Source organism: Ascaphus truei, chromosome 7 (genome assembly GCF_040206685.1).
Source record: "Ascaphus truei isolate aAscTru1 chromosome 7, aAscTru1.hap1, whole genome shotgun sequence".
Taxonomy (NCBI): domain Eukaryota; kingdom Metazoa; phylum Chordata; class Amphibia; order Anura; family Ascaphidae; genus Ascaphus; species Ascaphus truei.
This window is the reverse complement of record NC_134489.1, coordinates 15,595,771-15,620,870: the sequence shown is the minus strand read 5'-3', so window position 1 is coordinate 15,620,870 and position 25,100 is coordinate 15,595,771. Positions and strand designations below refer to the sequence as shown.

The 25,100-nt window shown below is 49.9% G+C and overlaps 1 protein-coding gene across 1 annotated transcript in view; it reads left to right on the top strand.

Moving 5' to 3' along the window:
* Nucleotides 1-5,980: 5,980 nt before the first annotated feature.
* Nucleotides 5,981-25,100, top strand: part of LOC142498735 (cytochrome P450 2G1-like) — an 86,520-nt gene continuing 67,400 nt past the window's right edge. The window contains exon 1 of the mRNA XM_075607073.1: nucleotides 5,981-6,249. Within this exon, the coding sequence (XP_075463188.1) occupies nucleotides 6,070-6,249 (180 nt within the window). The 5' untranslated portion in view covers nucleotides 5,981-6,069. The remainder of the gene's footprint in view (nucleotides 6,250-25,100) is intronic.

Genomic DNA, 25,100 nt, shown 5'->3' with positions numbered 1-25,100 from the left:
CGCAAAGCCTGGAGCAAGCACGTGCCTCGTGCACAAAGACTATAAGGAGAATGTGGCTGGAAATGTGTAGTAATCTGGCGCCAAACCCGGATTCTTTGCAAGGGGAGCGGAGCAGCGCGAAAGCCAAAACCCCACCCACCTGTGCAGTGACTGGTCAGCAAGCCAGGCCACGTCAGGCTGAAGAAGAAAAGATCCCGCCTCTGGATTCCACCAGAGGGAGGGGGCACAAGGAGAACCAATCAGGAGAGTCCTCCCAAGCGAAGGGAGGGACCGGAAGCCTGAGCGAAGAGCGTCACTTTTGTCTGGCATTCGAGGCACAAGGAGCTGAAACACTGAGCTGTTCCAACCCTGAGCGAACCATGTCCGTGATGAATACTTCCATTTACCAATTACCAGGAGGCCTACTGGTAGTGGAGGTAGCTGAGCGCGAATACATCCGATGTTTGTGTGTTCAGTGCGGGATACCGGGCGCGGTACCAAGCACCAAGGCCCGATGCCTTCAATGTGGCACGTTTTACCTTTGGACGAACGAGCCGTGGCCTTTGTTCGGAACCCCGCGGGTTGCCTCTCCGGGAACATTGACGGAGGTGGCGGAAGACAAAGACAAGACTGCCCTGGTTCCCCGTCACACCCAAGCGGGAGGAACCAAGGCTCAGCCCGCTATTGAACTGAGCGAGCTGACAACAGAGAAGAGCGCGACCGCAGTGGAGGTACCAGAGTGAGACTACTTTGTACCTATACCCACTGGTTGTATCGCCGAAGAACCAGGTGACTCCCTAGCGAAGGAACCGATCACGATTTCCTCGGAGGAAGAGGTTGGCGTGACATCGGTGGCGATGCGCCTACCGGCGAACCACCCCAAAGGCATCAAGAGAGAGCAGACAAGTCCGGACACCATCCGACGGCGAGCGCTGGTGCGGCCAGAGGCCCGTAAGAGTCCCACCGCAGTGGTGACTCCCAGTGCGGCGGAAACGGAGACGGAGACCGAGACGATCCTAGAGGAGCCCGATGTCATCAAAAAGCAGCGAAGCGGTAAGGAGACTCCACCATCCCCTTACTCCCGCCAGGCGCAGACCGCGACCCCGGCGAACAAGAAAGAGAGGCTTGAGGCCTACTTGTTCGACCGTGTACCGGATGCTCCGCCACTGCCCCTGCAGGTCCCCGACACACTTCCGGTGCGTGACCACGGAGCGGGTGGAGATTCTACGGGCGATCCTGATGACCTCGTTTCCAGTTCCACCGGAAAGAGAAGGCCTGGAGGAGTGTTCTCCTCTCGAAGCATAGACTCAGCCATTGCCCTGACTACCTTACAGAGTCGAGGCCCCTACCAAGAAGCCAGAAGTATGGCGGAGAGTGCCTTTAAGAAAATGTTCATTGGGCGTGGTATCACCCGCTTGCTGGACAATACCATGAACGTTCCCCCAGCCCTGGCCCATAGCTCCACTGCCCCGGCCACTGCCCCTGCCCCGTCATGAGTGGTGCCACCGGGACCTACCAGGGATAAGTTATGTAAATACCCCAAATACGCCAACGACTTGTGGGATTGGGAGTTGAGTGATGAAGGGTCTGATGGGGAGATACCGTATTCAAGTATTATACCCAGTGTTCGACAAACCTATACATTTGCTCGCCCCGGGCGAGTGGATTTAACCCCCGGGCGAGTAAATATTGGCCCAAGCAGCACACGTTTGGTACTAGGTGGCGAGTAGATTTTTTTGTGTGGCGAGTAGATTTTTTGGTGATTTGTCAACCACTGATTATACCTGTGCCTAAAACTGTGCAGTTTTCTCCTGCAGCTAGAGGGAGGAATTGTGGGTCTCACACTCCAGTGGTGGCTGGGTCTACCAGCAAAGTGGTGCACAAAATGAATCCTACTTCGTATTATAATCTAAGGGGAGGAGAGATTGCTTGCGATCTACTGGTGCGGGTACATCCGGTGTATCATCATAGGTAGAGTCTGATGTAGAACGCACTAGTCATTCCGCAGAGTACAAACACCGAGACAAATGGTGGGCGCCTTTATTCACCGGATACCACGAGGGGATGGACCGTACACGGTTCTTATTAATTAAGGATAATGTAGTAGACCATTGGTGGGCGGCTGGTTCTTTCACTCCGCAGGAGGTGTAGGATGAGTTAGATCACCGGTTTCGAGAGATAGAACAGAAACTTATTGTACCTCGAGGCCCCAGTATTTTGTATGATGAAGTAGCTCCAGAAGAGCCTGTGTTTTGGGTACTGCCGAGCAGGGCAGGGCACCATAAACTCACCAAACTAAGTCGAGCTGACAGGGCCATAGTCGCTAGATACCGGCAGTCCCACGGGTATGAGTATCCCTATGTGCCTGAGCCCATCATGAGGGAAATTGAAGAGAACCGAGACAGTTGGCTCAGGGAGGCAGTCCAGGAATACCTTCGGACCAAGTTCGGTCAGGGAGGGTATCACAATGAGGATAAGATTAGTGAATTAGTACGCATATGGAGCATTGGTAGATGTATCTACATGCACGGTGTTACATACAGGCCTGAGCATGGACCGTCCAATCGTTCGCTGTGACCGTCACGGATCATAATGGACGGCGGGTAAGAAAGCCTGATCCAAAGCATTATCTGTAGAGTTCTCCATGTTGGGAGTACCCGGTTGTATTTGTACTGAACTACCTCATTATGCCATGTATTATGACAATGTTTAGGTGTGCGGTTTCCCAGGTGGTTCGCCGCAGGATGGGTCTGCTAAAACTAGGTCCAAGTTGGGACCATTGGATTCCACCATAGGGAGAGTGCATCCCCCTGTAAACAGCACAGGCTATACCTATCTCCCTTCTACTGTGGTAAGTCCTGTTAAGATCAGGCACCAGTAATCATCATGGGTTTTCCCCCCTTCATAGCCCTGAGTGGTAGATGCAGGCCTGGACTCTGCTGCAGGCGTGAGCAAGAGGGGAGGTTCTGCTGACATCACGAGAGGTGGGGCTAGCTCTATATTTAGCCGGCACTCCTGTAAGGGGCGGGTCTTCTTGTTCTGCCATGGGAATATGCCAAGAGAGTCCTGCGGATCGGTCCAAGGAGTTGGAGTAGACCGCGGTCACACCTGCACAGCCGTGCAGGAACAGAGAGCGAGAGGAGTGGAGAGACTCCGCCGCTTTTAGTAGAGTGGATAGCACTATAGACCTGGTGGACCAATGCCCCTCACCCCCTGCCAGGGGTGATGGGGAGCATTCAATCCCCACCACGAGGATAACCTCGGCGGTGGGCCGCGGGATATTGAAGCCCCAGCCCAGACCATCCTGTCGGAGGAGAGACTTGGAGGGAAGGAGAGGAGGAAATATCAGTGTGGGAGGAGAGTGGAGTAATTAGCAAGGCTCTGCTGTTGTTGTTGCGGCTACTGAAGGCCACTGCTTTTGGGAGTTGCTGATCTGCCAATAAAGAGACTATCCTTTATACCAAAGACTGTGTGTGAGTTGGAGGCTATTACCCTGGGACCAAAAGGGTTCTTCTATACAGGTCCTGTCCCATATTCCTGGGAGTATAGAAGATGGAGGCGCTGCACCACTAAGAGATCATGGAGGCTACCACCCCAGAAGCCCGGTCCTGGCTCCCCAATAACATCGCGGGAAGCTCAGGCCCTCCTGTTCCTCACAGGTATGCTGTAAGGAATCCACACCTCAGTTTACTGCTAACCTTGCCTCACAGACCTGTGCAGTCCTGGAACACTCCCTCTGGTATCTACTGCAGCTGTGCAACCAATCACTGCAACCTAGCCTTGTATTCACTCATTGGAGCAGTGCCTTCACACCCCCCTCCGGGGATTGGCCCGCTGGCCTTTAAGTACTGCACCCCCACAATCCTCCCCTGCCGAGCATAGTCCTTCATGGATGTCACAAGTGTTCTGCCACAAGCCTGAAGGCTTGACTCTGTTGTGTACTAATCTCTCTAGTTCTATTCCCTAGTTCACGCAGAGTTCTGTTCCTGTCTCCTGTGCTGAAGCGGAGTACTCTCCTTGTTGACTTCAGCTCCCTGTTTCCTGAAACCAGCTGCTAGTCTCACGCAGCGGTCAGTTCCTGTCTCCTGTGCTGAAGCGGAGTACTCTCCTTGTTGACTTCAGCGCCCTGTTTCCTGAGACCGGCTGCTAGTCTCACGCAGCGGTCAGTTCCTGTCTCCTGTGCTGAAGCGGAGTACTCTCCTTGTTTACTTCAGCTCCTTGTTTCCTGAGACCGGCTGCTAGTGTCACGCAGCAGTCTGTTCCTGTCTCCTGTGCTGAAGCGGAGGTTTCCCCAGTGTTGTCTTCCGCTCCCTGGTTCCTGGGGCCTGCTGCTCATTCTCTATTGCAGAGGCCGTGTCCTGGTTCCTGTGCTGAAGCGGAGGATTCTCCAGCCCGCTCAAGACTCTTGCGCTGAAGCACTGATCTACTACTGCTGCCTGACGGTGTGCCCACTCCGGTCTACCTATCACTTCCTGAGACCAATACCATGGGCCATGGTCGCCGCACGCGCAGAGTCCATTCCCGCGCTCCTAAGCTGAAGCGGGGAACTCCTGACTACCTGTTGCCGAACTCCTGCTTGGACAACGTTTACCCTGATGTCTCCAGTCCTGACCCTGGCTTATCCACTGACGATGCTGATTTCTCCAGTCCTGACCCCACTACGAACTGCGCAATCCGGATCAGCCTGCGCGGTCTAAGGTCGGGTCTTTTACAACCCCACCTCAGCCACGCAGTCCGACACAAGTTTGTGGCGAGCACAACCGTAACATATGCACCACATCGCATGTAATCTTCCCTCATGCACCCTAGACACCACCGTAGAGTCTGGGGGATGGGGGGAAGCAGGGTTACATATATATATGTACACATACATATACACACAATCACACACACACCCCCAATACATATAAAAATTACCCCAACACCCCCAATATATATATAAAAATTACCCCAACACCCCCAATATATATTTAAAAATTACCCCAACACCCCCAATACATATAAAAATTACCCCAATACATATATTTACCTTGGGGGTGATGGTCAGACCGGTGGTTTGCAGGGGGGGGGTGGCGTGCCGGTGATGCATGGGGCCGATGCTGCGGAGGGGGTTATGGCTGAACGGCCCAGTCCCTGCACGGTGCTGCGGGGGCCTGTGCCACGTGGGGGGAGGGTCGGTGTGCTGCGGAGGGAGGGCCGGTGTGCTGCGGAGAGGGAGGGGGGGGTGAGGCTGCAGTGTCTCCCAGTGCTGCTCCTCCAGCGTGCGCGCCGGGCCTCCCTCTTTCTTACTTCCGGCGCTGCCAGTGAGACCCGGTGCCGGCTTCAGAGGTTTTTTTTTTTTTTTAAAGTTAACAAGCAGCCCTTGTTTCCCGCTGCTGGCGGCCCTGATCGCGGCGCCCCTCTAGCCAAGCCGCGGCGCACCAGGGCGCCGCGGCGCACCAGGGCGCCGCGGCGCACACTTTGGGAAACACTGGGTTATTGTATACCCCTATTATTACGTATTCATATCACACTTTGAGTGCAGCAATTGGGGTTCTTGTGTTAGCTTTAGGTTAACTTCTGTCTCTACCTAATGTCTATAATGTTAATATGGCAAACAGTTCTACAGTACATACATGAAACTGATCCATGCACATTCAAATAGGCACAGAACTGGCTCTTGTAATACACAAATTTGCAAAGCGTATAGAATCCCAAAAGTCACATCAGTGCTGTGTAATAGGAGTTCTTCTTCTCGTCCAGAAATTGTTCCCAATTGCCCGTTTTTTATCTACATCTTGTGAGCAGGCTGTGCATATGAGCCAAGACACATCACATAGCGAATTCACAATTGTTTTATTGTTTACACTTAGATTGTTCTTTTGTTTTATTTCCCTTTAATGCTCCCCCTGGATTGCGATCGGAAAAGTCACATCAGGACATGTAAACAGCAGATCCAGTTCAGCCTGGACTAGTGGAAACAAAAACGCCCACATTCCCTTCTTTTATCTTTCTTTTTCAGAAAACATTATTTGGAGAACAGACACAGATATAGACAGTCCGGTTACTACACAACGGTTTTGTTAAACTGTGGTGCTATCTACCGTGAATATGTTGGATGTGAAAGATTTCGCTCTCACCTTTGTGGCTTTTATCACCTGTTTGGTTATACTCACTGTCGGGAAGAATATGTGGAAGAGAAGAAAACTGCCCCCAGGCCCCTTCCCTCTTCCTATATTGGGGAATTTCCTACAGTTTCAGTCAGACGGTTTGATCCCATACTTTTTAAAGGTAAGTCTATGGCTATAGATCTGTACCTATGTAATGTGGGATGTTGTTTATCCAGATAACATAACATAGCCCATTAAAATGCAGAATGGTTTCCATAGGACTTAATGTCAGTGTTTATGCAGAACATCAAAACATATCCTAACTCAGGGGTGGGCAATTCGAAGACTGAGCAACCGACTGAGCCCCCTGTGCTGAACCAGGGATATCATGAAAACCTGATTTGTTGGTGGCTGTTGAGGACTGGAGTTGCCCACCCCTGACCTAATGGGACAATGACACCTGCTGCATGTGCACTAAATATATTATGTGTTTCTTATGTAGCCCTGACAGTGAATGCAATAGAAAATAATCCTTGGGTCTAAAGGTGTTGACATATTCTAACACATGAGGTTTGTCTTACCAAACAGTAAATAGGATAACAATGAGATGCACATTTCACCCCCAATCAGTTCCATGTGTTCTATGATAGAAACCCCATCCAACATACTGTCGCGGCCGAGTTTATTCTTACCTTTGCCCGGTCTCGGCCGCGACAGAAACCAGGCGCTTGCCGAGGTGTCCCGGGCGCGCGCCGGAGCCTCGGAGGATCGGTCCTCTGATCAGGGCTTCCCCCTCCCCTCTCCGGGTCTGCCGGGTCCCCTGGAGCCCCCCACCGCAATCCCCCACATCGCGGGACACCAGGGCTCCCTCGCCATGCGCGCACGCTCCCGATGAAGCGTGACTGCGCATCGATGACGCGCGGCACGCCGAGGGAAAGAAACGAGCAAGCCGGGACACCTCCCGGCTTGCGGCACTAGCCAAGTGAGGATAAAGTGTGCCGCCTCTGTAAGCAAATGTATAGTACAGTACCAGTTAGTTGAACATAGAAATTTGTCTCATATGTTAAATATTTCTTGTGTAAGACTATATGAATTAGCAGTAAAATAAATTTCGATATGTAGTGCTGGTTTTCTATATTTTTGGAGGGAGTGAAAGCGTCATCAGGTAGGGCAATTGAAAAAGATTGAAACCAAGCTGTCTCAGATCAATAATGTAGAACAGGTTTGCATACAAATCCAGCACACTTGTAATTTTACGTAATAGTGTTTTATTTTGTGATTGGCGTTGTGGTCCTTTCTGGACCTTTGTCAATATAAAAATAGGAGATACAAGTTGTTCATTTAAAGTCATGCATGAAAAAAAGGGGCAAAGAATGTGTGTTACTGTCTAGTATGAATTGTGTGACGGTGAGGGGGTAACCAGGCTCACTAATTAAGGTCAATCCCACTTGGTTGCCCCTGTCACATTGTGGGGTCCTAGAGTGTCAGCTCTTGGACCTGACCGTCGTGTATGTACTGCTATGCATTGTATGAAAATATGCGACAATAAAGTATTTTTGTGTTTTTGCCTTTCCAGGAGTGCCAGCGAGCAGAGATTGTTAGGCTATGAGTTTCAGGGTGGGTTTTGCAAAGAATGTCTTTTCAGATTGTGGCAATGTGGCGGGGTTGCAGAGTTACTGGATACCCCAAAAAGGTAGCCAGGAATCAGGTCAGATTCTCTAATACCTAGAAGTACAATGCTCCGGTCAAAATCCTACCCTGAAAATGTTCTTGCAGCTCACCGCCAGGAGTCCCTGCGTCAGCCAAGACCAGAAAAGTAAAAAGGGGCGTAGGGATTTGTGTATCCCCGGTATAGTCAAGGGTCCCTGGTTTTGGGGGAGTCCCCCACGGTATATGCCCCAAACACCCAGACCCGGTATAGGGGTTCGGGGTGTCTCCAACCATGTATAACGTTTCGGGAGTGAAATTATTTCTAAGCAGCTTCGGTACAATTGAAGCAACCCTGAAAATTAAACTAAGCATTAGTTTTATTAAAACTTCTTGTAGGAAGATCTAGGAGCCCTGAAAATAAACCTGCACATCTTTTCAGTAGATCTTAGGGGATGAGGGACATAGTAAGATTTTTAGTAACATTGTGTATAACAGTGTATACTGTATGTGTATGCCCTGTATATGAACTGGGGAATTTCCAAGTCCGTGGTTCTGAGAGACCAGATAGCCACCAGGCTTGGTTGCCACTGTGTCTGGTCGGGTACCGGACTTGAAAGTCTCAGAGATGCCAAGGTGTTAGTGCGGGCGGAGTACTGGAGTTACACTCAAGTACACACATCCTGACATGAAAAAGGGCTATATGGCAACCATTTGCCCATCCCCAGACTCTGAGGAGCCTGGCACAACGGGGGGTTCAATATGCTAAGTGACAGAGGTGCCAGGTTGGCGCATAACCGTTAGCAGAATTGAAATCAGTGCCCGCCCGGCTTCAGATTACCGGGAAATCTGTGATAGGCTGGTAGAAATATTCCCACGAGCTGATTGGCTATAGCGTTTTGTGAATGGGACTGAAAATCCCATAAGAAACCTAGCAGCCAATCCAGTCAAGAGATTCTAAGCACCAAGAGAGCAGCGGCAATTTGAACTGACCAAAAGATGCTTTGAGAGAAATAGACGTGAGCCGGCTTCACTTTTCAGGTGCCAAGTTCTGAAAAGAGACGTAGCGGTCGCGGCTGGAACTAAAAGCCGAAAAGAGTACCAGGACGTTTGGTACTCGCTCCCGGTCAAGGGATTTCAGCACCTCCAGAGTGGAAAGAGCGGTGGCATCAAGAACTGCATGCCGAATTGAGTTCCAGGACTTTTGCGGGTACACCTGTTATTGAAAGGACTTATAAAGACTTTGTTTTCTGAGCTATTTCGACTAGGAAAGATTAGTTTTGTAGCCCAGACCCCCAGTAAATGTGTTGTCTTCTGCATATTGTATTTCATTGTGTGTATGTGTTTTTCTAAAGAATAAATCGCAATTTGTTTTGCTCCCCTTTGGTCTCCTGTGACAGTTAGCATATTACCCTAGTAAAGGCAAAATAAATACATTCCACATGTATGCAGCATACACAGAATAAGATTAAATACAGATCATATTCATTAACCTGCACTGAAGCAGGTCTCTCACAGGGTCCACATAGCGAGTGACGTAACCAGAGTCATACCACATACAGGTGTTTGACATCATGCAGGGCAATACCAAGATCCATGTTGGGTCTGGCACATCATGAGGGGGATTGGGTTAGGGCCATCTATGGTCATGTACATCACAGGGGAAACCAGAGGCTGGTTCAGACACTGGTATAATGCAGAATGTAGGGTAAGCACTGCGCAACAACATAAACAGTGATGGAGCAGGTCAAACGTTAATGCAGTCACAATTATACTCACAGATATAGTTATATATATATACTAGCTGATATACCTGGCGTTGCCCGGGATTGCAGGGGCGGAGTGCGTGAAGGGTGGGGTGGGAAGGGGGGTGCATAAAGAGCGAGGTGGGTGCGGGGGGTGAAGGGCGGGGTGGGTGCGGGGGGTGAAGGGCGGGGTAGGTGCGGGGGGTGAAGGGCGGGGTGGGTGCGGGGGGTGAAGGGCAGGGTGGGTGCGGGGGGTGAAGGGTGGAGAGGGTGCGGGGGTGAAGGGTGGGGAGGGTGCGGGGGTGAAGGGCGGGGAGGGGGTGTGGAGTGAAGGGCGGGGAGGGAGTAGATGGTGAAGGGCGGGGAGGGAGTAGATGGTGAAGGGCGGGGAGGGGGTAGGGTGAAGGGCAGTGGTAGGGGGGGTGAAGGGCAGGGGTAGAGGGGGTGAAGGGCAGGGGTAGGGGGGGTGAAGGGCAGGGGTAGGGGGGGTGAAGAGCAGGGGTAGGGGGGTGAAGGGCAGGGGTAGGGTGGGGGGTGAAGGGCAGGGGTAGGGTGGGTGAAGGGCAGGGGTAGGTGAAGGGCAGGGGTAGGGGGGGTGAAGGGCAGGGGTAGGGGGGTGAAGGGCAGGGGTAGGGGGGGGTGAAGAGCAGGGGTAGGGGGTGAAGGGCAGGGGTAGGGGGGTGAAGGGCAGGGGTAGGGGGGGTGAAGGGCAGGGGTAGGGGGGGTGAAGGGCAGGGGTGGGGGGGGTGAAGAGCAGGGGTAGGGGGGTGAAGAGCAAGGGTAGGGTGTGAAGGGCAGGGGTAGGGTGAAGGGCAGGGGTAGGGTGGGGGAGGGTGAAGGGCAGGGGTAGGGTGGGGGGGGGTAAAGGGTAGGGGTAGGGTGGGGGGTGAAGGGCAGGGGTAGGTGAAGGGCAGGGGTAGGGGGTGAAGGGCAGGGGTAGGGGGGGTGAAGGGCAGGGGTAGGGGGGGTGAAAGGCAGGGGAAGGAGGGGTGTGAAGGGCAGGGGTAGGGGGTGAAGGGCAGGGGTAAGGGGGGTGAAGGGCAGGGGTAGCGGGGGTGAAAGGCAGGGGAAGGGGGGGTGTGAAGGGCAGGGGGTGGTGAAGGGCAGTGGGGGTGAAGGGCAGGGGCAGGGGGGGTTAAGGGCAGGGGTAGGGGGGCTGAAGGGCAGGGGTAGGGGGGGAGATGGGCAGGGGTGGGGGGGTGAAGTGCAGGGGTAGGGGGGTGAAGGGCAGGGGTGGGGGGGAAGGGTAGGGGTAGGGGGTGGTTTAGGGCAGGGGTAGGGGGGGTTAAGGGCAGGGTAGGGGGTGTGAAGGGAAGGGGTAGGGGTTGAATGGCAGGGGTACGGGGGGTGAAGGGCAGGGGTAGGGGGGGTTAAGACCAGGGGTAGAGGGGGTTAAGACCAGGGGTAGAGGGGGTTAAGGGTAGGGGTAGGTGAAGGGCAGGGGTAGGTGAAGGGCAGGGGTAGGTGAAGGGCAGGGGTAGGTGAAGGGCAGGGGTAGGTGAAGGGCAGGGGTAGGTGAAGGGCAGGGGTAGGTGAAGGGCAGGGGTAGGGGGGGTGAAGGGCAGGGGGGTGAAGGACAGGGGAAGGGGGTGAATGGCAGGGGTAGGGGAGGTGAAGGGCAGGGGTAGGGGGAGTGAAGGGCAGGGGATGGGGGGTGAGGGGTAGGGGGTGAAGGGCAGGGGTAGGGGGTGAAGGGCAGGGGTAGGGGGGTGAAGAGCAGGGGTAGGGGGGGTGAAGAGCAGGGGTGGGGGGTTGAAGAGCAGGGTGGGGGGTGAAGAGCAGGGGTAGGGGGGTGTAGGGCAGGGGTAGGGGGGGTGAAAGGCAGGTATGGGAGGTGAAGGTCAGGGGTGGGGGGGGTGAAGGTCAGGGGTGGGGGGGTGAAGGGCAGGGGTGGGGGGTGAAGGGCAGGGGTGGGGGGTGAAGGGCAGGTGTGGGGGGGTGAAGGGCAGGGGTGGGGGGGTGTGAAGTGCAGGGGGGGTGAAGGGCAGTTTGGGGTGAAGGGCAGGGGGGGTGAAGGGCAGGTGGGGTGAAGGGCAGGGGTGGGGGGGTGAAGGGCAGGGTTGTGGGGGTGAAGGGCAGGGGTAGGGGGGGTGAAGGGCAGGGGTAGGGAAGATGAAGGGCAGGGGTAGGGGGGGTGAAGGGCAGTGGTAGGGGGGGTAAAGGGCAGGGGTAGGGGGGGTGAAGGGCAGGGGTAGGGGGCGTGAAGGGCGGGGTAGGAGGTGTGAAGGGCAGGGGTAGGGGGGTGAAGGGCAGGGGTAGGGGTGAGGTGAAGGGCAGGGGTAGGGGGGGTGAAGGGCAGGGTTAGGGGTGAAAGTGAGGCACAATTTTTTGGCAGGAGTAAAATGTCCCTCTCCACACACACACACGACGGGAGTGAGAGGTGGTGGAGAGTGGGACTGGTGCAGATCTGAGAAGGCTGCTTGGCCCCCCAGCGGCCGGGGAGGTAGCGCCGGGGAGGTAAGAGAGCGACGGGGAGCAAAGGGAGCGCCGGGGAGGAAAGGAAGCGCCGGGGAGGTAGCACCGGGGAGGTAAGGGAGCGCCGGGGAGGTAAGGGAGCGCCGGGGATGTAAGTGAGCGTTGGCGGCTGGCGTAGGAGGGCCGTGCCGCGCTTCCCCTCCATCCGGGAGCCGGTTGAGAGCGAGGGGGGAGGAGCCTGAAGTTGGCGGCAAGGGCAGGTGGGCCGCGCCGTACTTCCCCTCCGTCCGGGAGCCGGTGCAGGGCGGCGCACGTGATGGGGGGGGCAGAGGGGGTGTGTTTGCGTGTGTGTGTGACCTTTTGCCCGTCACTCCACCTCAGGCCAATGAGAGGTGTGCGGGGGCAGGCAGGCCAAGGGAGCCATTTCATTGGCCTGAGGCGGAGTGACGGGCCAAAAGTCCAATGTGATTGCCCCTAGGGACAGGACAGACAGACAGGAATACAACGGTTTGAGAAATATATATATATATATATATATATATATATATATATATATATATTATATACAGTGGTTGACAAATCACCAAAAAATCTACTCGCCACCTAGTACCATTCGTGTGCTGCTTGGGCCAATAGGAGCTCGCCACAATGTTAAATCCACTCGCCCGGGGTGTGCAAATGTATAGGTTTGTCGAACACTGTATATATATATGTGTAAAAACCTTCAAAGAAACAAAGCATCCCAAAAATTTGCACTCTAGCATACATTAGTTGTATCAAAATGTATTCATCACATACAAGCACAAAACAGAATAAAAGAACCAGTGGTGTCCATAAGGCTAAAGTAATACTGAATACTCCTGACTAGATAAAGTAACAAGCTGAAATAAGCTAATGTGAAAGGAGAAACAACAGTGTATCCTGCTGTGTGGATATGGATTCATAAATGATGGTCCTATGTGCTGATTAAATAGTAATTTACCCATGATTAGCAGAAAAACGTGATAGACTGATTTATGTGCTGAGTTACAGTAGATGCATTTACTCAAGCATTGTTATGGAAAGTGTTTCTTGTTCTATATACATTGTGCTCTATATGCCCTCATGGTTAGCTACCTTAATTGTTGGTGGATGTACTGTAGGTGAGCTTGTTTTGCATCTTTATAGGACTAGGTGACTACTGCTGTAGTTCACCCACCTTATACACAAGTGGTTTCTGCAGTGCTTGTGTCAGGGGTCCATGCCATATTTTAACTATTCTGTACTGTTTCTTTTTAATGTTTTTGTATCAGTTTAATTTATTGCTTATTCTCATCATTGGTTCACTTGAGTGCTCTCTACTGGATTTTTCCCCCTGTTTTTGTCCTATTATCTATTGCCCGTGAGCACCGCCGGACATGGTTATTATACCTTCATATACCAGCTTAGGGTGACCCTTCATATTAACAGCGGATGCGAGGTTATTCTTTTTTCGATATATATATATACACAAACACACACAAAGAGTAGCACTACTTAGTTAAGTGAATAATTGTTAAACTATTAGTGATAAATTATTAATACAGTATTAAATAATAAAAATTGCTAACCAACTAATAATAAGTGAAATATTAAAGTGATTAATAAAACCAAACAAATGATGCAATAAAAGATACAGTGTATAAAGTCCAAAAGGATAAAGTCCAAGTAATTCCACTTATTGTTAGTCCAGAGGAGGAGAAAAAAAAATTCCAGCAGCACAACGATCCCAGGAGCTCATTGCAGCTTCAACAAAGTGGTGTACTTAGCACCCACTATAAACCTAGAAAAGACAAAAAAAACACAAACATTGAAGAGAAATCTCTAAGGGGAGTCATCTACAGGAGTGGAGGAGTGCGAATGTGATACAGTGCCCCTGATTGTCCAAGATGTCTGCATACAACTCCTGCCACGAGTTTTGCAGTGTTTTAGTGTCTCACAGTGTCCCAGTTCCCTTCCGTGTATGGTAAACAGTAGGAGGGGAGGGCGGATCGGCTGAATAGAGTATCAGGGAGCTCAGGACTGTTAGCAATTTATAGTATACTATGCACTTTATTATATTATAATATATACATTTTTTATTAACACCAACATTATATGTTGTAGCATTGCAGCCTTGTTTACCTGGACTCCTTACTATTTAACTGGCTTACCTGCACTAACCAATCTTCTCCTGAAGAAGTCACATAACGTGACGGAACGCGTAGAGACGTGGTGACGTCATCGCAGACGGATCTGTGAGAGGAGGTCCTGAGCTCCCTGATACTCTATTCAGCCGATCCGCCCTCCCCTCCTAATGTTTACCATACACGGAAGATGACTCCCCTTAGAGATTTCTCTCCAATGTTTTTGTTTTTTTTAGCATCCTGTAAGTGTATTTCCTAGGGACATTTTCTTTTTAATAAATATACCCAATTTGTATAAAGTTACGTGCTATGGAGCCTGCGTTTCTTTTTGTTTTGTTTCTCTAGGTTTATATATATATACAAGGCTCCATGTAACAATGGTTTTTCAGGCAAAAGGTGACATGGCGTGCTCCTTTGCATGTAATTTCCCAGAATCCCTTGTTGAAGTGGAAACACTGTATGCTGTGTGATAATGGTGAAAGGCAGGGTTGCAGACCTGCCTAAGGCCTCGGCCATGTTTACCGCTTGCTGGCAGGAGCATGCTGACGCGCGCTCCCACTCAGCACTGAGCCCCTACAGCCGCAATTAGAGCGGCTTTAGTAGGGGCTGATCTGCGCTTCCGCGCACTTGCTTAGGGGAATTTAAAATTCCCCCGCTTGCCGGCGAGACAGGCTGTTCACGTGAGCGGTTCGCCCAATGAGGGCGAACCAGCTCCGTGATGTCACTGGCCCGCCCCCGGCCAGTGACGCGCCCGCCCCCGGCCCGCCCCCTGACGGTCTGTCCCCCTTCTGCCCCAATCCCTGTCCCCCTTCTGCCCCGATCTCTGTCCCCTTTCTGCCCCGATCCCTGTCCCCCTTCTGCCCCGATCCATGTCTCCCTTCTGCCCCGATCCATGTCTCCTGTGTGTGTGTGTGTCTGTGTGTGTGTGCATGTGTGTGTGTGTGTATGCATGTGTATGTGTGTGTGTGTGTGTGTGCATGTGTGTGTGTGCATGTGCGTGTGTGTATGTATGTGTGTGTGTATGCATGTGTGTGTGTGTATGCATGTGTGTGTGTGTATGCATGTGTGTGTATGCATGTGTGTGTGTATGTGTTTGCATGCGTGTGTGTGTGTGTGTGTGTGTGTGTGTGTGTGTGTGTATGTGTATGCATGTGCACGTACGTGTGCGTGTGTGCGTGCGTGTGTGTGCGTGTGTGCGTGTGTGCGCGCGCGTGCGTGCGTGAATATATTTATCAAAGTTGCACAATGTTAATAAATAATTTATTCTCACAACATGTCTTTTTTTTTAATTTTGAAAATATTATATAATACACACACACACACACACAGGTTCCCCAGTGACACACAAACACACAGACCACTTCAAAGTGACACACACACACTGACAGCTACCAAGTGACACACACACACAGTGATACCCGCCTCCCAAGCTTGCTGCCTCCTCTGTCAGGACAGCAAAAAGCTCCTGGTAGAGCGAGCGGCAGCAAGCGAGAGCGAGCAGCAGCACCTAAGCGCTTACTATGTCCCAGGCCTAAGACGTGAATGTGCTTAAAAATGATCTTTTTATTTGCTTTATGCAATACGGTGGAGGTTTCTTGTTGCCTTTTTCGCCCACCATAACTTAAAGCATGATTCTATATATATATATATATATATATATATACAGATTTTTTGTTCGTCGAGTAGATTTTTGGGTGATTTGTCGACTACTGTGTGTGTATGTATATATATATATATATATATATATATATATATATATATATACAGTGGTCGACAAATCACCCAAAAATCTACTCGCCGAACAAAAAATCTGCTCGCCACCTAGCCCCACCTCTAGTCCCGCCCACACCCCACCCCTAGTCCCGCCCCCAGCCCCACCCCTAGTCCCGCCCCCAGCCCCGCTTTTTAAAAAAATGAATAAATTCCTAGTAAGAACAACATTTGTTTATTAATTGTATTACATTATACTACAATTAGTCTTGTTACGTGTGTGTGTTTGTGTGTAAATGTAGGATCTAGAAAAAAAAGCCAGATGTAAATGAACAGTTTCCTGCACCCCTTAACCAGTGTCTGGATGCCCCCGCTTCAAAATATTTAAAGCAGCAATCCCGCCTGGGATCTTACCTGATCCGCAGTCCCTCAATGTCCAAGTACCCCCATTTCCGCAATGTTATACATTGGAGGGGAGGTGTTCCCTACCTGTCTTTTGGGTTATGGGGGATTCCAATGTCTTCTGTGTGAAGCTCGAAAGTTGATCTGGAAGAAAGCAGTATAGGTTATTTAGGTTAAGATATATAGCGTAAATAAGATATCCAGGTCCAGAGTGTGAGACAGTGAAAGTGTGGGTGAGAGAAAGAGAGAGACCGAGAAACAGAGACGCACACAGAGAGAGAGTGGCACAGAGAAAGCGAACACAGAGAGCAAGAGGGAGAGCGACACACACACACATAGAGAGAGAGAGCGACACACACACACACAGAGAGAGAGCGCTACACAGAGAGAGAGCGCTACACACAGAGAGAAAGAGCGCTACACACAGAGAGAGAGAGACCCACACAGAGAAAGAGACACACAGAGAGAGAGTGACACAGAGAGAGAGAGAGAGAGAGCGACACACACACATAGAGAGAGAGAGAGCAACACACACAGAGAGAGAAAGCGACACACACACACAGAGAGAGAGAGCGACACACACACAAAGAGAGTGAGAGCGACACACATAGAGAGAGAGAGAGAGCGACACACAGAGAGAGAGAGAGCGACACACACAGAGAGAGAGCGACACACACACACACAGAGTGACAGCGACACACACACACACACACACACACAGAGCGACACACAGAGAGAAAGAGAGAGAGTGACACACAGAGAGAGAGAGAGCGACACACACACAGAGATAGAGCGACACACACACAAAGAGAGAGAGCGGCACACTCACACAGAGAGAGAGCGACACACAGAGAGATAGAGAGAGAGAGAGAGCGACACACATAGGAGAGAGAGAGCGACACACACAGAGAGAGAGCGACACACAGAGAGAGAGTGACACACACAGAGAGAGAGAGCGACACACAGGGAGAGACACAGAGAGCGAGAGAGAGCGACAGAGAGAGAGAGCGACACAGAGAGAGAGAGAGCGCTACACAGAGAGAGAGAGCGCTACACACACAGAGAGAGAGAGCGACCCACACAGAGAGAGAGACACACACACAGAGAGAGAGAGCGACACAGAGAGAGAGAGCGACACATATAGTTACATAGTTACATAGTAGATGAGGTTGAAAAAAGACTTCCGTTCATCATGTTCAACCTATGCTAAATTTAGACAACAGATACTTTATCCTATATCTATACTTATTGATCCAGAGGAAGGCAAACAAAAAACCCCATTAAGGGGAAAAATTAATTCCACACACACATAGAGAGAGAGAGAGCGACACACACACACACACACACACACACACACACAGAGCGACACACACACACACACACAGAGAGCGACACACAGAGAGAGTGACACACAGAGAGAGAGAGAGCGACACACACACACAGAGAGAGAGCGACACACAGAGAGAGCGACACAGAGAGAGAGAGAAAGAGAGAGCGACACACACAGGAGAGAGAGAGAGCGACACACACACAGAGAGAAAGAGAGCGACACACAGAGAGAGAGTGACACACACAGAGAGAGAGGGAGCAACACATAGGGAGAGACACACAGAGAGAGAGAGCGACAGAGAAAAAGAGCGACACAGAGAGAGAGCAACACAGACAGAGAGAGAGAGAGAGCAACACAGAGAGAGAGAGTGACACAGAGAGAGAGAGTGAGAGACAAAGACAGAGAGAGAGAGACAAAAACAGAGAGAGGGTGAGAGACAAAGACAGAGAGAGGGTGAGAGACAAAGACAGAGAGAGGGTGAGAGACAAAGACACAGAGAAGGTGAGAGACAAAGACAGAGAGAGGGTGAGAGACAGAGTGAGAGTGACAGAGAGAGTAAACCAGTCAGTCATTACACACACACACACACACACACACACACACACACACACACACACACACACACACACACACACACACACACACACACACACTCTCTATCTCTCTCACTCACACACTCTCTCACACACACTCACTCTCTCACACACTCACTCACACACACTCACTCACTCACTCACACACACATACTCACTCTCTCACACACACCCACACACCTCCCTGTGCACTCGCTCTGCCTCTCCTGGGTCACTCACGCCCGCGTCACTCCTCCGCTCCCACATTCCTCTCTGCTCAGGGCCTCTGACACCGCTCGTTACCTCCCAGAGCCCTCTTTGCTCCCCGGTGTCCGGGCCTCTCCTCGGGGGGCTGACGGGACCCGCGGCGGGGAGGCTGTACCGGCCTGGTCCCCGGGGGCGGCTCCATGTCTTGGTGCCTCGCGCGCTCCCACTCGCTCTCTGAACATTCTGAGGCAGAGGAGACACGCGCTGGCACGGAGAGAGAGTGACCAATCACCGTGCGAACCAGCGGCCAATCCGCACAGAGCAGGGAGCACACCAATGACAGCTCGAAGGGGAGACAGTGGAAAATCCGAGCAGGGACGGGACCAGGGGAGGGAACTCACCAATCACAGCGCGGGGCACGGGATGGGGATGCAATGCGAGGCGGCGATTGGCTGGGAGCGCAAGACTTGGCACACATCGCTGGCGGGCAATCAGTGGATGGATGAGTGTTCATGTGTGCAGAGAGCAAGGCGGGGCCCGGAACTGAAAAAGGGAGGAGCCACCGGATAACAAAGCGGAAAGCAGCAGACAATCAGTGGCGAGCAGGAACCTCAACCAATCACAAAGGAGGCCACTCGTTAGGGGTGGGCTCATATAGAGCCTGGCCGCACATCCATAAAGCCTGGGAGCGCGCGCCAATCAGCAGTCAGGTAGGGGCAGTTTTTTTTTTTTTTTTAAGCGAGCAGGGAAAATGAGAAAAAAAAACAACATGTGTGCTGCTTGGGCCAATAGGAGCTCGCCACGATGTTAAATCCACTCGCCCTGGGCGTGCAGATGTATAGGTTTGTCGAACACTGTATATATACAGCTCAACCCCGTTATAGCGCGGTCCTCGGGGGCCACCCAATCCGACCGCGCTAGAACCGGGGTCGCCCTACACGTCCCCCAGCAGCGGCCCTCCGAGTCCAGCCGCAACATGCTCCTTACCTCCCACCACCGGCATCCATCCCCCTCCACCGGCATCAACTTGTTCCCCCCCCCCCCCCGAGGCCCCCACACCTACCGGCCCTCCGCGGCATAATCCGTTTTGGGCCTAGCCCACGCAGCCCTCTGAGTCCCAGCCTGCTCCTCACTCACCCCCCCACCGGCACCCACACCACCCCCCCTCCTCCCAACACCCCCCCGCTCCTCCCGACACCCCCCTCCTCCCGACACCCCCCTGTCCTCCCGACACCCCCCCCCCTCCTCCTGATGCCAGCTCAGCTCCGATCTCAGCAGCCGACACCAGAGGTAGGGAGTGGGAGGTGTGAGTGTGGTGTGCGGGGCAGTGTAGTGTGCTGTGAGTGCTGTGAGAGTGTGCTGTGAGTGCTGTGAGAGTGTGCTGTGAGTGCTGTGAGAGTGTGCTGTGAGTGCTGTGAGTGCTGTGAGAGAGTGCTTTGAGTGCTGTGAGAGAGTACTGTGAGAGAGTGCTGTGAGAGAGTGCTGTGAGAGAGTGCTGTGAGAGAGTGCTGTGAGAGAGTGCTGTGAGAGAGTGCTATGACAGTGTGCTGTGAGTGCTGTGTGCGTGTTGTGAGTGTGCTGTGAGCAGTGTGCAGTGAGTGCTGGGAGTGTGTGCAGTTTGCAGTGAGTGCTGGTATTGTGTGCAGTGAGAGTGTGTGCAGTGTGCAGTGTGCAGTGTGTGCAGTGTGCAGTGAGAGTGTGTGCAGTGAGACTGTGCAGTGAGAGTGTGTGCAGTGAGAGTGTGTGCAGTGTGCAGTGTGCAGTGAGAGTGTGTGTAGTGAGAGTGTGTGCAGTGAGAGTGAGTGCTGGGAGTGTGTGCAGTGAGAGTGTGTGCAGTGAGAGTGTGTGCAGTGTGCAGTGAGAGTGTGTGCAGTGAGAGTGTGTGCAGTGAGAGTGTGTGCAGTGAGAGTGTGTGCAGTGAGAGTGTGTGCAGTGAGAGCATGTGCAGAGTGTGCAGTGTGCAGTAAGAGTGTGTGCAGTGAGAGGGTGTGCAGTGAGAGTGTGTGCAGTGAGAGTGTGTGCAGTGAGAGTGTGTGCAGTAGGCAAAAAAATGTAAAAAAAATGTAATTTTTTTTAAACGGGAGCCACGTCAAAACCGCGTTATAAGCGGATTGGCGTTATATAGGGGCGCGCTATAACGGGGTTAAGCTGTATATGTATATATATATATATATATATATATATATATATATATATATAGCAACTCAGACGTCTCAATACAGGAAGGAGATGAAGAAGATCGAGCGTTTAGCTACTGCGCATGTGCGCACTTGAAACACATGAGGACTTTGCGTTCCAGGCATTGAGGATTCGGAATGATGATGTCACAAAGATGGCGAATACACCGAACAACCAGGAAGAGGGAGGATATGAACAACATGATTTCTACAGGAGGATCTACATCTGTTGGGGATTACCCACTTAAGTATACACACTGGACATTGTTTCACGGGACTGATCAAGCACATGGACTTTATCAACACTGATTAGACAGGTTGCATTGTGGGGATTTGGGGCACTATATATATGTTGATAGGATAGGTTTTGTTTATGCCATTGTCACTTGAAAAAGACCTTCACGGTCGAAACGTTGTGTTGGCTCAATAAATGAGTTTTCATTTGCTAAAACCCGTTGTGCCCTCTGTTCCTTCTTCCATGTACCCTGCCTACCTCACCACTCCCAGTAGAAGGCTCTTGGCCGAAACGCGTAGGAGCAGGTGTAGTAGGCAGGACCCCCTGGTTTGTCCCCCTCTAGGGACACGTAATCATGTTCTGAGCGGTTTGCTCCTTGTCTCCTCCATGATTTTGCAGTATGCCTGACATTTGGTGATGTATGACAATTAGCATATAAGTTTTTTGAGCTGTGCTTCCTAAGGTTGTATATTGTGTGGCCCTATCATATATTGCTACACTGTGTCACGTGAGACATTCCCTGAGATTATGTGCGAATAAGAATGTGTTGATATCATGTGATTTCACCATTTGGCCATAGCCACTTCATTTTTGGCGTCTTGTCTGTATTATTTTGTCAACCTTGTCAGGTACATTAGAGTGTATTTTCTGTCACTATTGATATGGGTTTTGTTCCCATTTGGAATTAACTGCTGGAGGATATATGTCAAGTTTTTTATGTACAGGGGATCCATGCCTTGTTTTAATTTTCTGTGCATTCTTTTATTTTTTTTGTTCTGTGACAGTTATTTAATAAAGACTTTGTGAATTTGTACTTTAAAGGTATACTAGAGTGCTATTGTTTGGGGCTTTACTTTCTCCTACTGTATTGATTGGCCCATACAGCACCACTGACTTATCACTGTATATTGACATAGAAGTCGGTATTCAGTTACATCTATTAATCTTGTGGATGCGGGGTCCCCTTTTTCTCTTACAAAAAATATATATATATATATATATATATATAAAAAAAAACAAGATACAATCAGCGCAAATCTCAACACTTTGTTAATGTAGTAATACTAAAAACCACACCTGGCCAAATCAGTCAAAACAAGAGGTATTAACCCTTTCAATCAACTAACCCTACAAAAAATGCTGCCACTTAGGTCCACGGCTCCATACTTGCCGCCAGAGATTTGTATAGAAAAGAACGACCAAGGCACAAATGTGCAAGGAAAGAAGAAAAGAGAAAAACATCATAGGGCAATATATCTGAGCAATTCAGGGGTTAGGTGGTAAGGTATGCACTTACACTTAGTACAGCAAAAATCAGCCTTTAATCCACTCTGGGATTCAGGAACTCTGCTTCCAACGTTGGTCTGTCTCTCTCTGTAGTCTTTGTGTCCTCTGGATCAGTGATTTAAACGATGCTCCAACAGCTATCACAACATCACAATGCGTCTGCTACCAGATGATACCTTGCAGATGGATAGATCTCACAGAAGGGATAGGTAGAGAATAAAAAAGGAAGAACAGGGATAGTGTAAAACCTTTTAATAAAATGTAACTAAAAAAAAAAATTGGTATTAAACTCACATGCTGTGAATTGAATACAAGCAGTTGAGAGTATAAGTGAGTCTCTCACACTCGATTTCGGAGAACGCCGGTTGCCAGCACAGTTCGCTCGTGCGGTTACTTCCGCATCACGTGCCCCGGCTCTCACGAGATTTTGTCTCTGAATTTTGTTGCTACGCTGCCTTGGCTCCGTTGTGCGTAATCGGATTCTCAGCGTGTCTCCAACTGCTCCGTGAAAGCGCTTGCCCTACGCGTTTCTCCACTTCGACTTCGTCGAAGCCGGGTAAGCGGAGGGAAAACCCCCACTACAATCTCCTGCCCCACGGAGGAAGCGGGGACAGGGCGAGAAGGGGGGAACACCCCCACTACAATCTCCTGCCCCGCGCGGGAAGCGGGGACAGGGCAAGAAGGGGGGAACACCCACACTACAATCTCCTGTCCCGCGCGGGGACCGGTGGGAAGCCAAGTTAAGCGGGGACAGGGAGAGAAGGGGAACACCTGCCTTGCGCGGGGAGTAAGGGGGCTTGCAGGGAAGGAGTAAGGGGGCTTGCAGGGAAGGAGAGTAAGGGGGCTTGCAGTGAAGGAGCAAAGGGGCCGCAAGATGGAGGATTGGAGAGTACTTACTCTCCAACAGATCTCCGGCAGAAAGAATGGCCGATCATTGGGGGCGGGCTCATATAGAGCCTGGCCGCGCTCCCACAAAGCCTGGGAGCGCGCGCCAATCAGCTGTCAGGTAGGGGAGTTTTTTATTTTTTCAACCAGCGCGAGCAGGGAAAATTCAGCGCTAGCAGGGAAAATTTAAAAAAACAAACACGTGTGCTGCTTGGGCCAATATTTACTCGCCCGGGGGTTAAATCCACCGCCTCGGGCGTGTAAATGTATAGGATTGTCGAACACTGTATATATATATATATATATATATATATATATATATATATATATATATATATATACACATATATACATATATAGCAACTGTAAATATTACTGTATGTTCATATTACTGTATATATACAGTAATATTTACAGTTGCTTTATACTGTGGAGGTTTTTTGTCACTTTTTTTACCCACCATAACCTTAATAATTGTGGTGTATACACATATATATATATATATATATATATATATATATAGAAAAACAACATTACCATTCTCTCGTCCGGTAAAGAAACACTGCACTCTGTTCAGTAATCATGAAAAACTGTATTGGGCATCTGAATAAAAAAGATAAGTCACCCAATCCGACGTTTCGGTCCTGGAATAGGAGAGAATGGTAATGTTGTTTTTCTATTATTTGAGACTAGCACCTGTCTATATGAACCAGTACATTGAGTGCAAGCTGTGATGTTGGTTTTTATATATATATATATATATATATATATATATATATATATATATATATAAATACCAGCAAAGAAAAAGAAAAGGGTCCCTATAAGAGCACTCAAGCAAAGGTGATATATAAATTGATTTATTGAAGAAACATGAATTACACAAAATGAGATAAAACAGTCCCCAAGGTATCCCTACACCATGAAGTCTGACCTAAACATAGAATGAGATTACTATTATGAGATATGGTATGCTCAATAAGCAGTTGCAGGTGATTGGCAAAATATATTAATTACACCCTAATAGTGGTGCCCTCTAGGAGCGTGCTGCTAAGGATTAAAATCGGCTAACAGAAAATGTAAAACAAATATATAATCGCCGCACTTCTCCATGTAAGGAGCATGCAGCTGGAGAAGAGATTGGCAATACAAATGTCAAAAACAGACAGTGAATCCCTGCACTTCTCCCTTTGGGATAGCAATAAATGGGGATATATATATATATATTAGATAGATAGATAGATAGATAGATAGATAGATAGATAGATAGATAGATAGATAGATAGATAGATAGATAGATATTGAAAATCTATAAGATAAAGGAGACTTTTGGTTACATCATTAGAGCAACACTAATATGTATCCCCGTTTATTGCTGTCCCAAAGGGAGAAACAGGAACATTATTAGAGTAGCCAAGAAACAAATGTAACAGTTGTAGCAAATATATCCATATTGAATAGGCAACAAGTGCATATAGAAACATAATATTAGGTCCCCTGATTGATGCATTAGAGCCAGGGAACACTTTCCCTGCTGCATCCCGTGCCTGCTCTCCCTCCCTCCTCGCGCCCTCTCCTGAACTTGTCTTCGGAGTCAAATGACACTGTGTGGTCATGTGACATCACGTTGCCATGGTTTAAAGCCATGAGTGTCAGCTGCAGGAGCAAATTCAGACTTGCCAAGGGCAAAATGCACCAATATATACTGTAGCGCAGGGAGCAACAGCATCATGTTGAATACAGTACATTAATACATCAGACTTTAAGACTTATAGCTGAAAAAGTACAAAGCTTGCATCTAGGGATAAATAGCAGCCACAGCAGACACTCCTGAAATAAGCATAAGAGATACATGTTTGTACTCAATAGCATAATCCAGTTAAACAAAATCAATATAGTAAATATTGTAAATTAAATATAGTAAAATAATAAACCTGCCCCACTCAACCGCCACTGTATCAATATGTTCAAAGGTACATGTTTGTGGGCCAATCACTTAATTCACCCTTGCTTTGCTATCCTCCGGGAACATATTTTCTCTCTCAGGCTGGCCCAGGAAAAGATTAGCATAGGATGACACCCATCGACTTGCCTCTGGTCTGTAAATAAAATTTTGTTTTAAATACAAAATAATTATGTGTCAAAATACATTGTAACAAATCTAACAAAAACTGTATCAGATCATCTTCCAGATTACCCATGAACAAGAAGTACCGTGCTGCGCGTAGGCTATCCCTGTGACGTATGCTAGTACAGTATATAAAGACTCTACATCA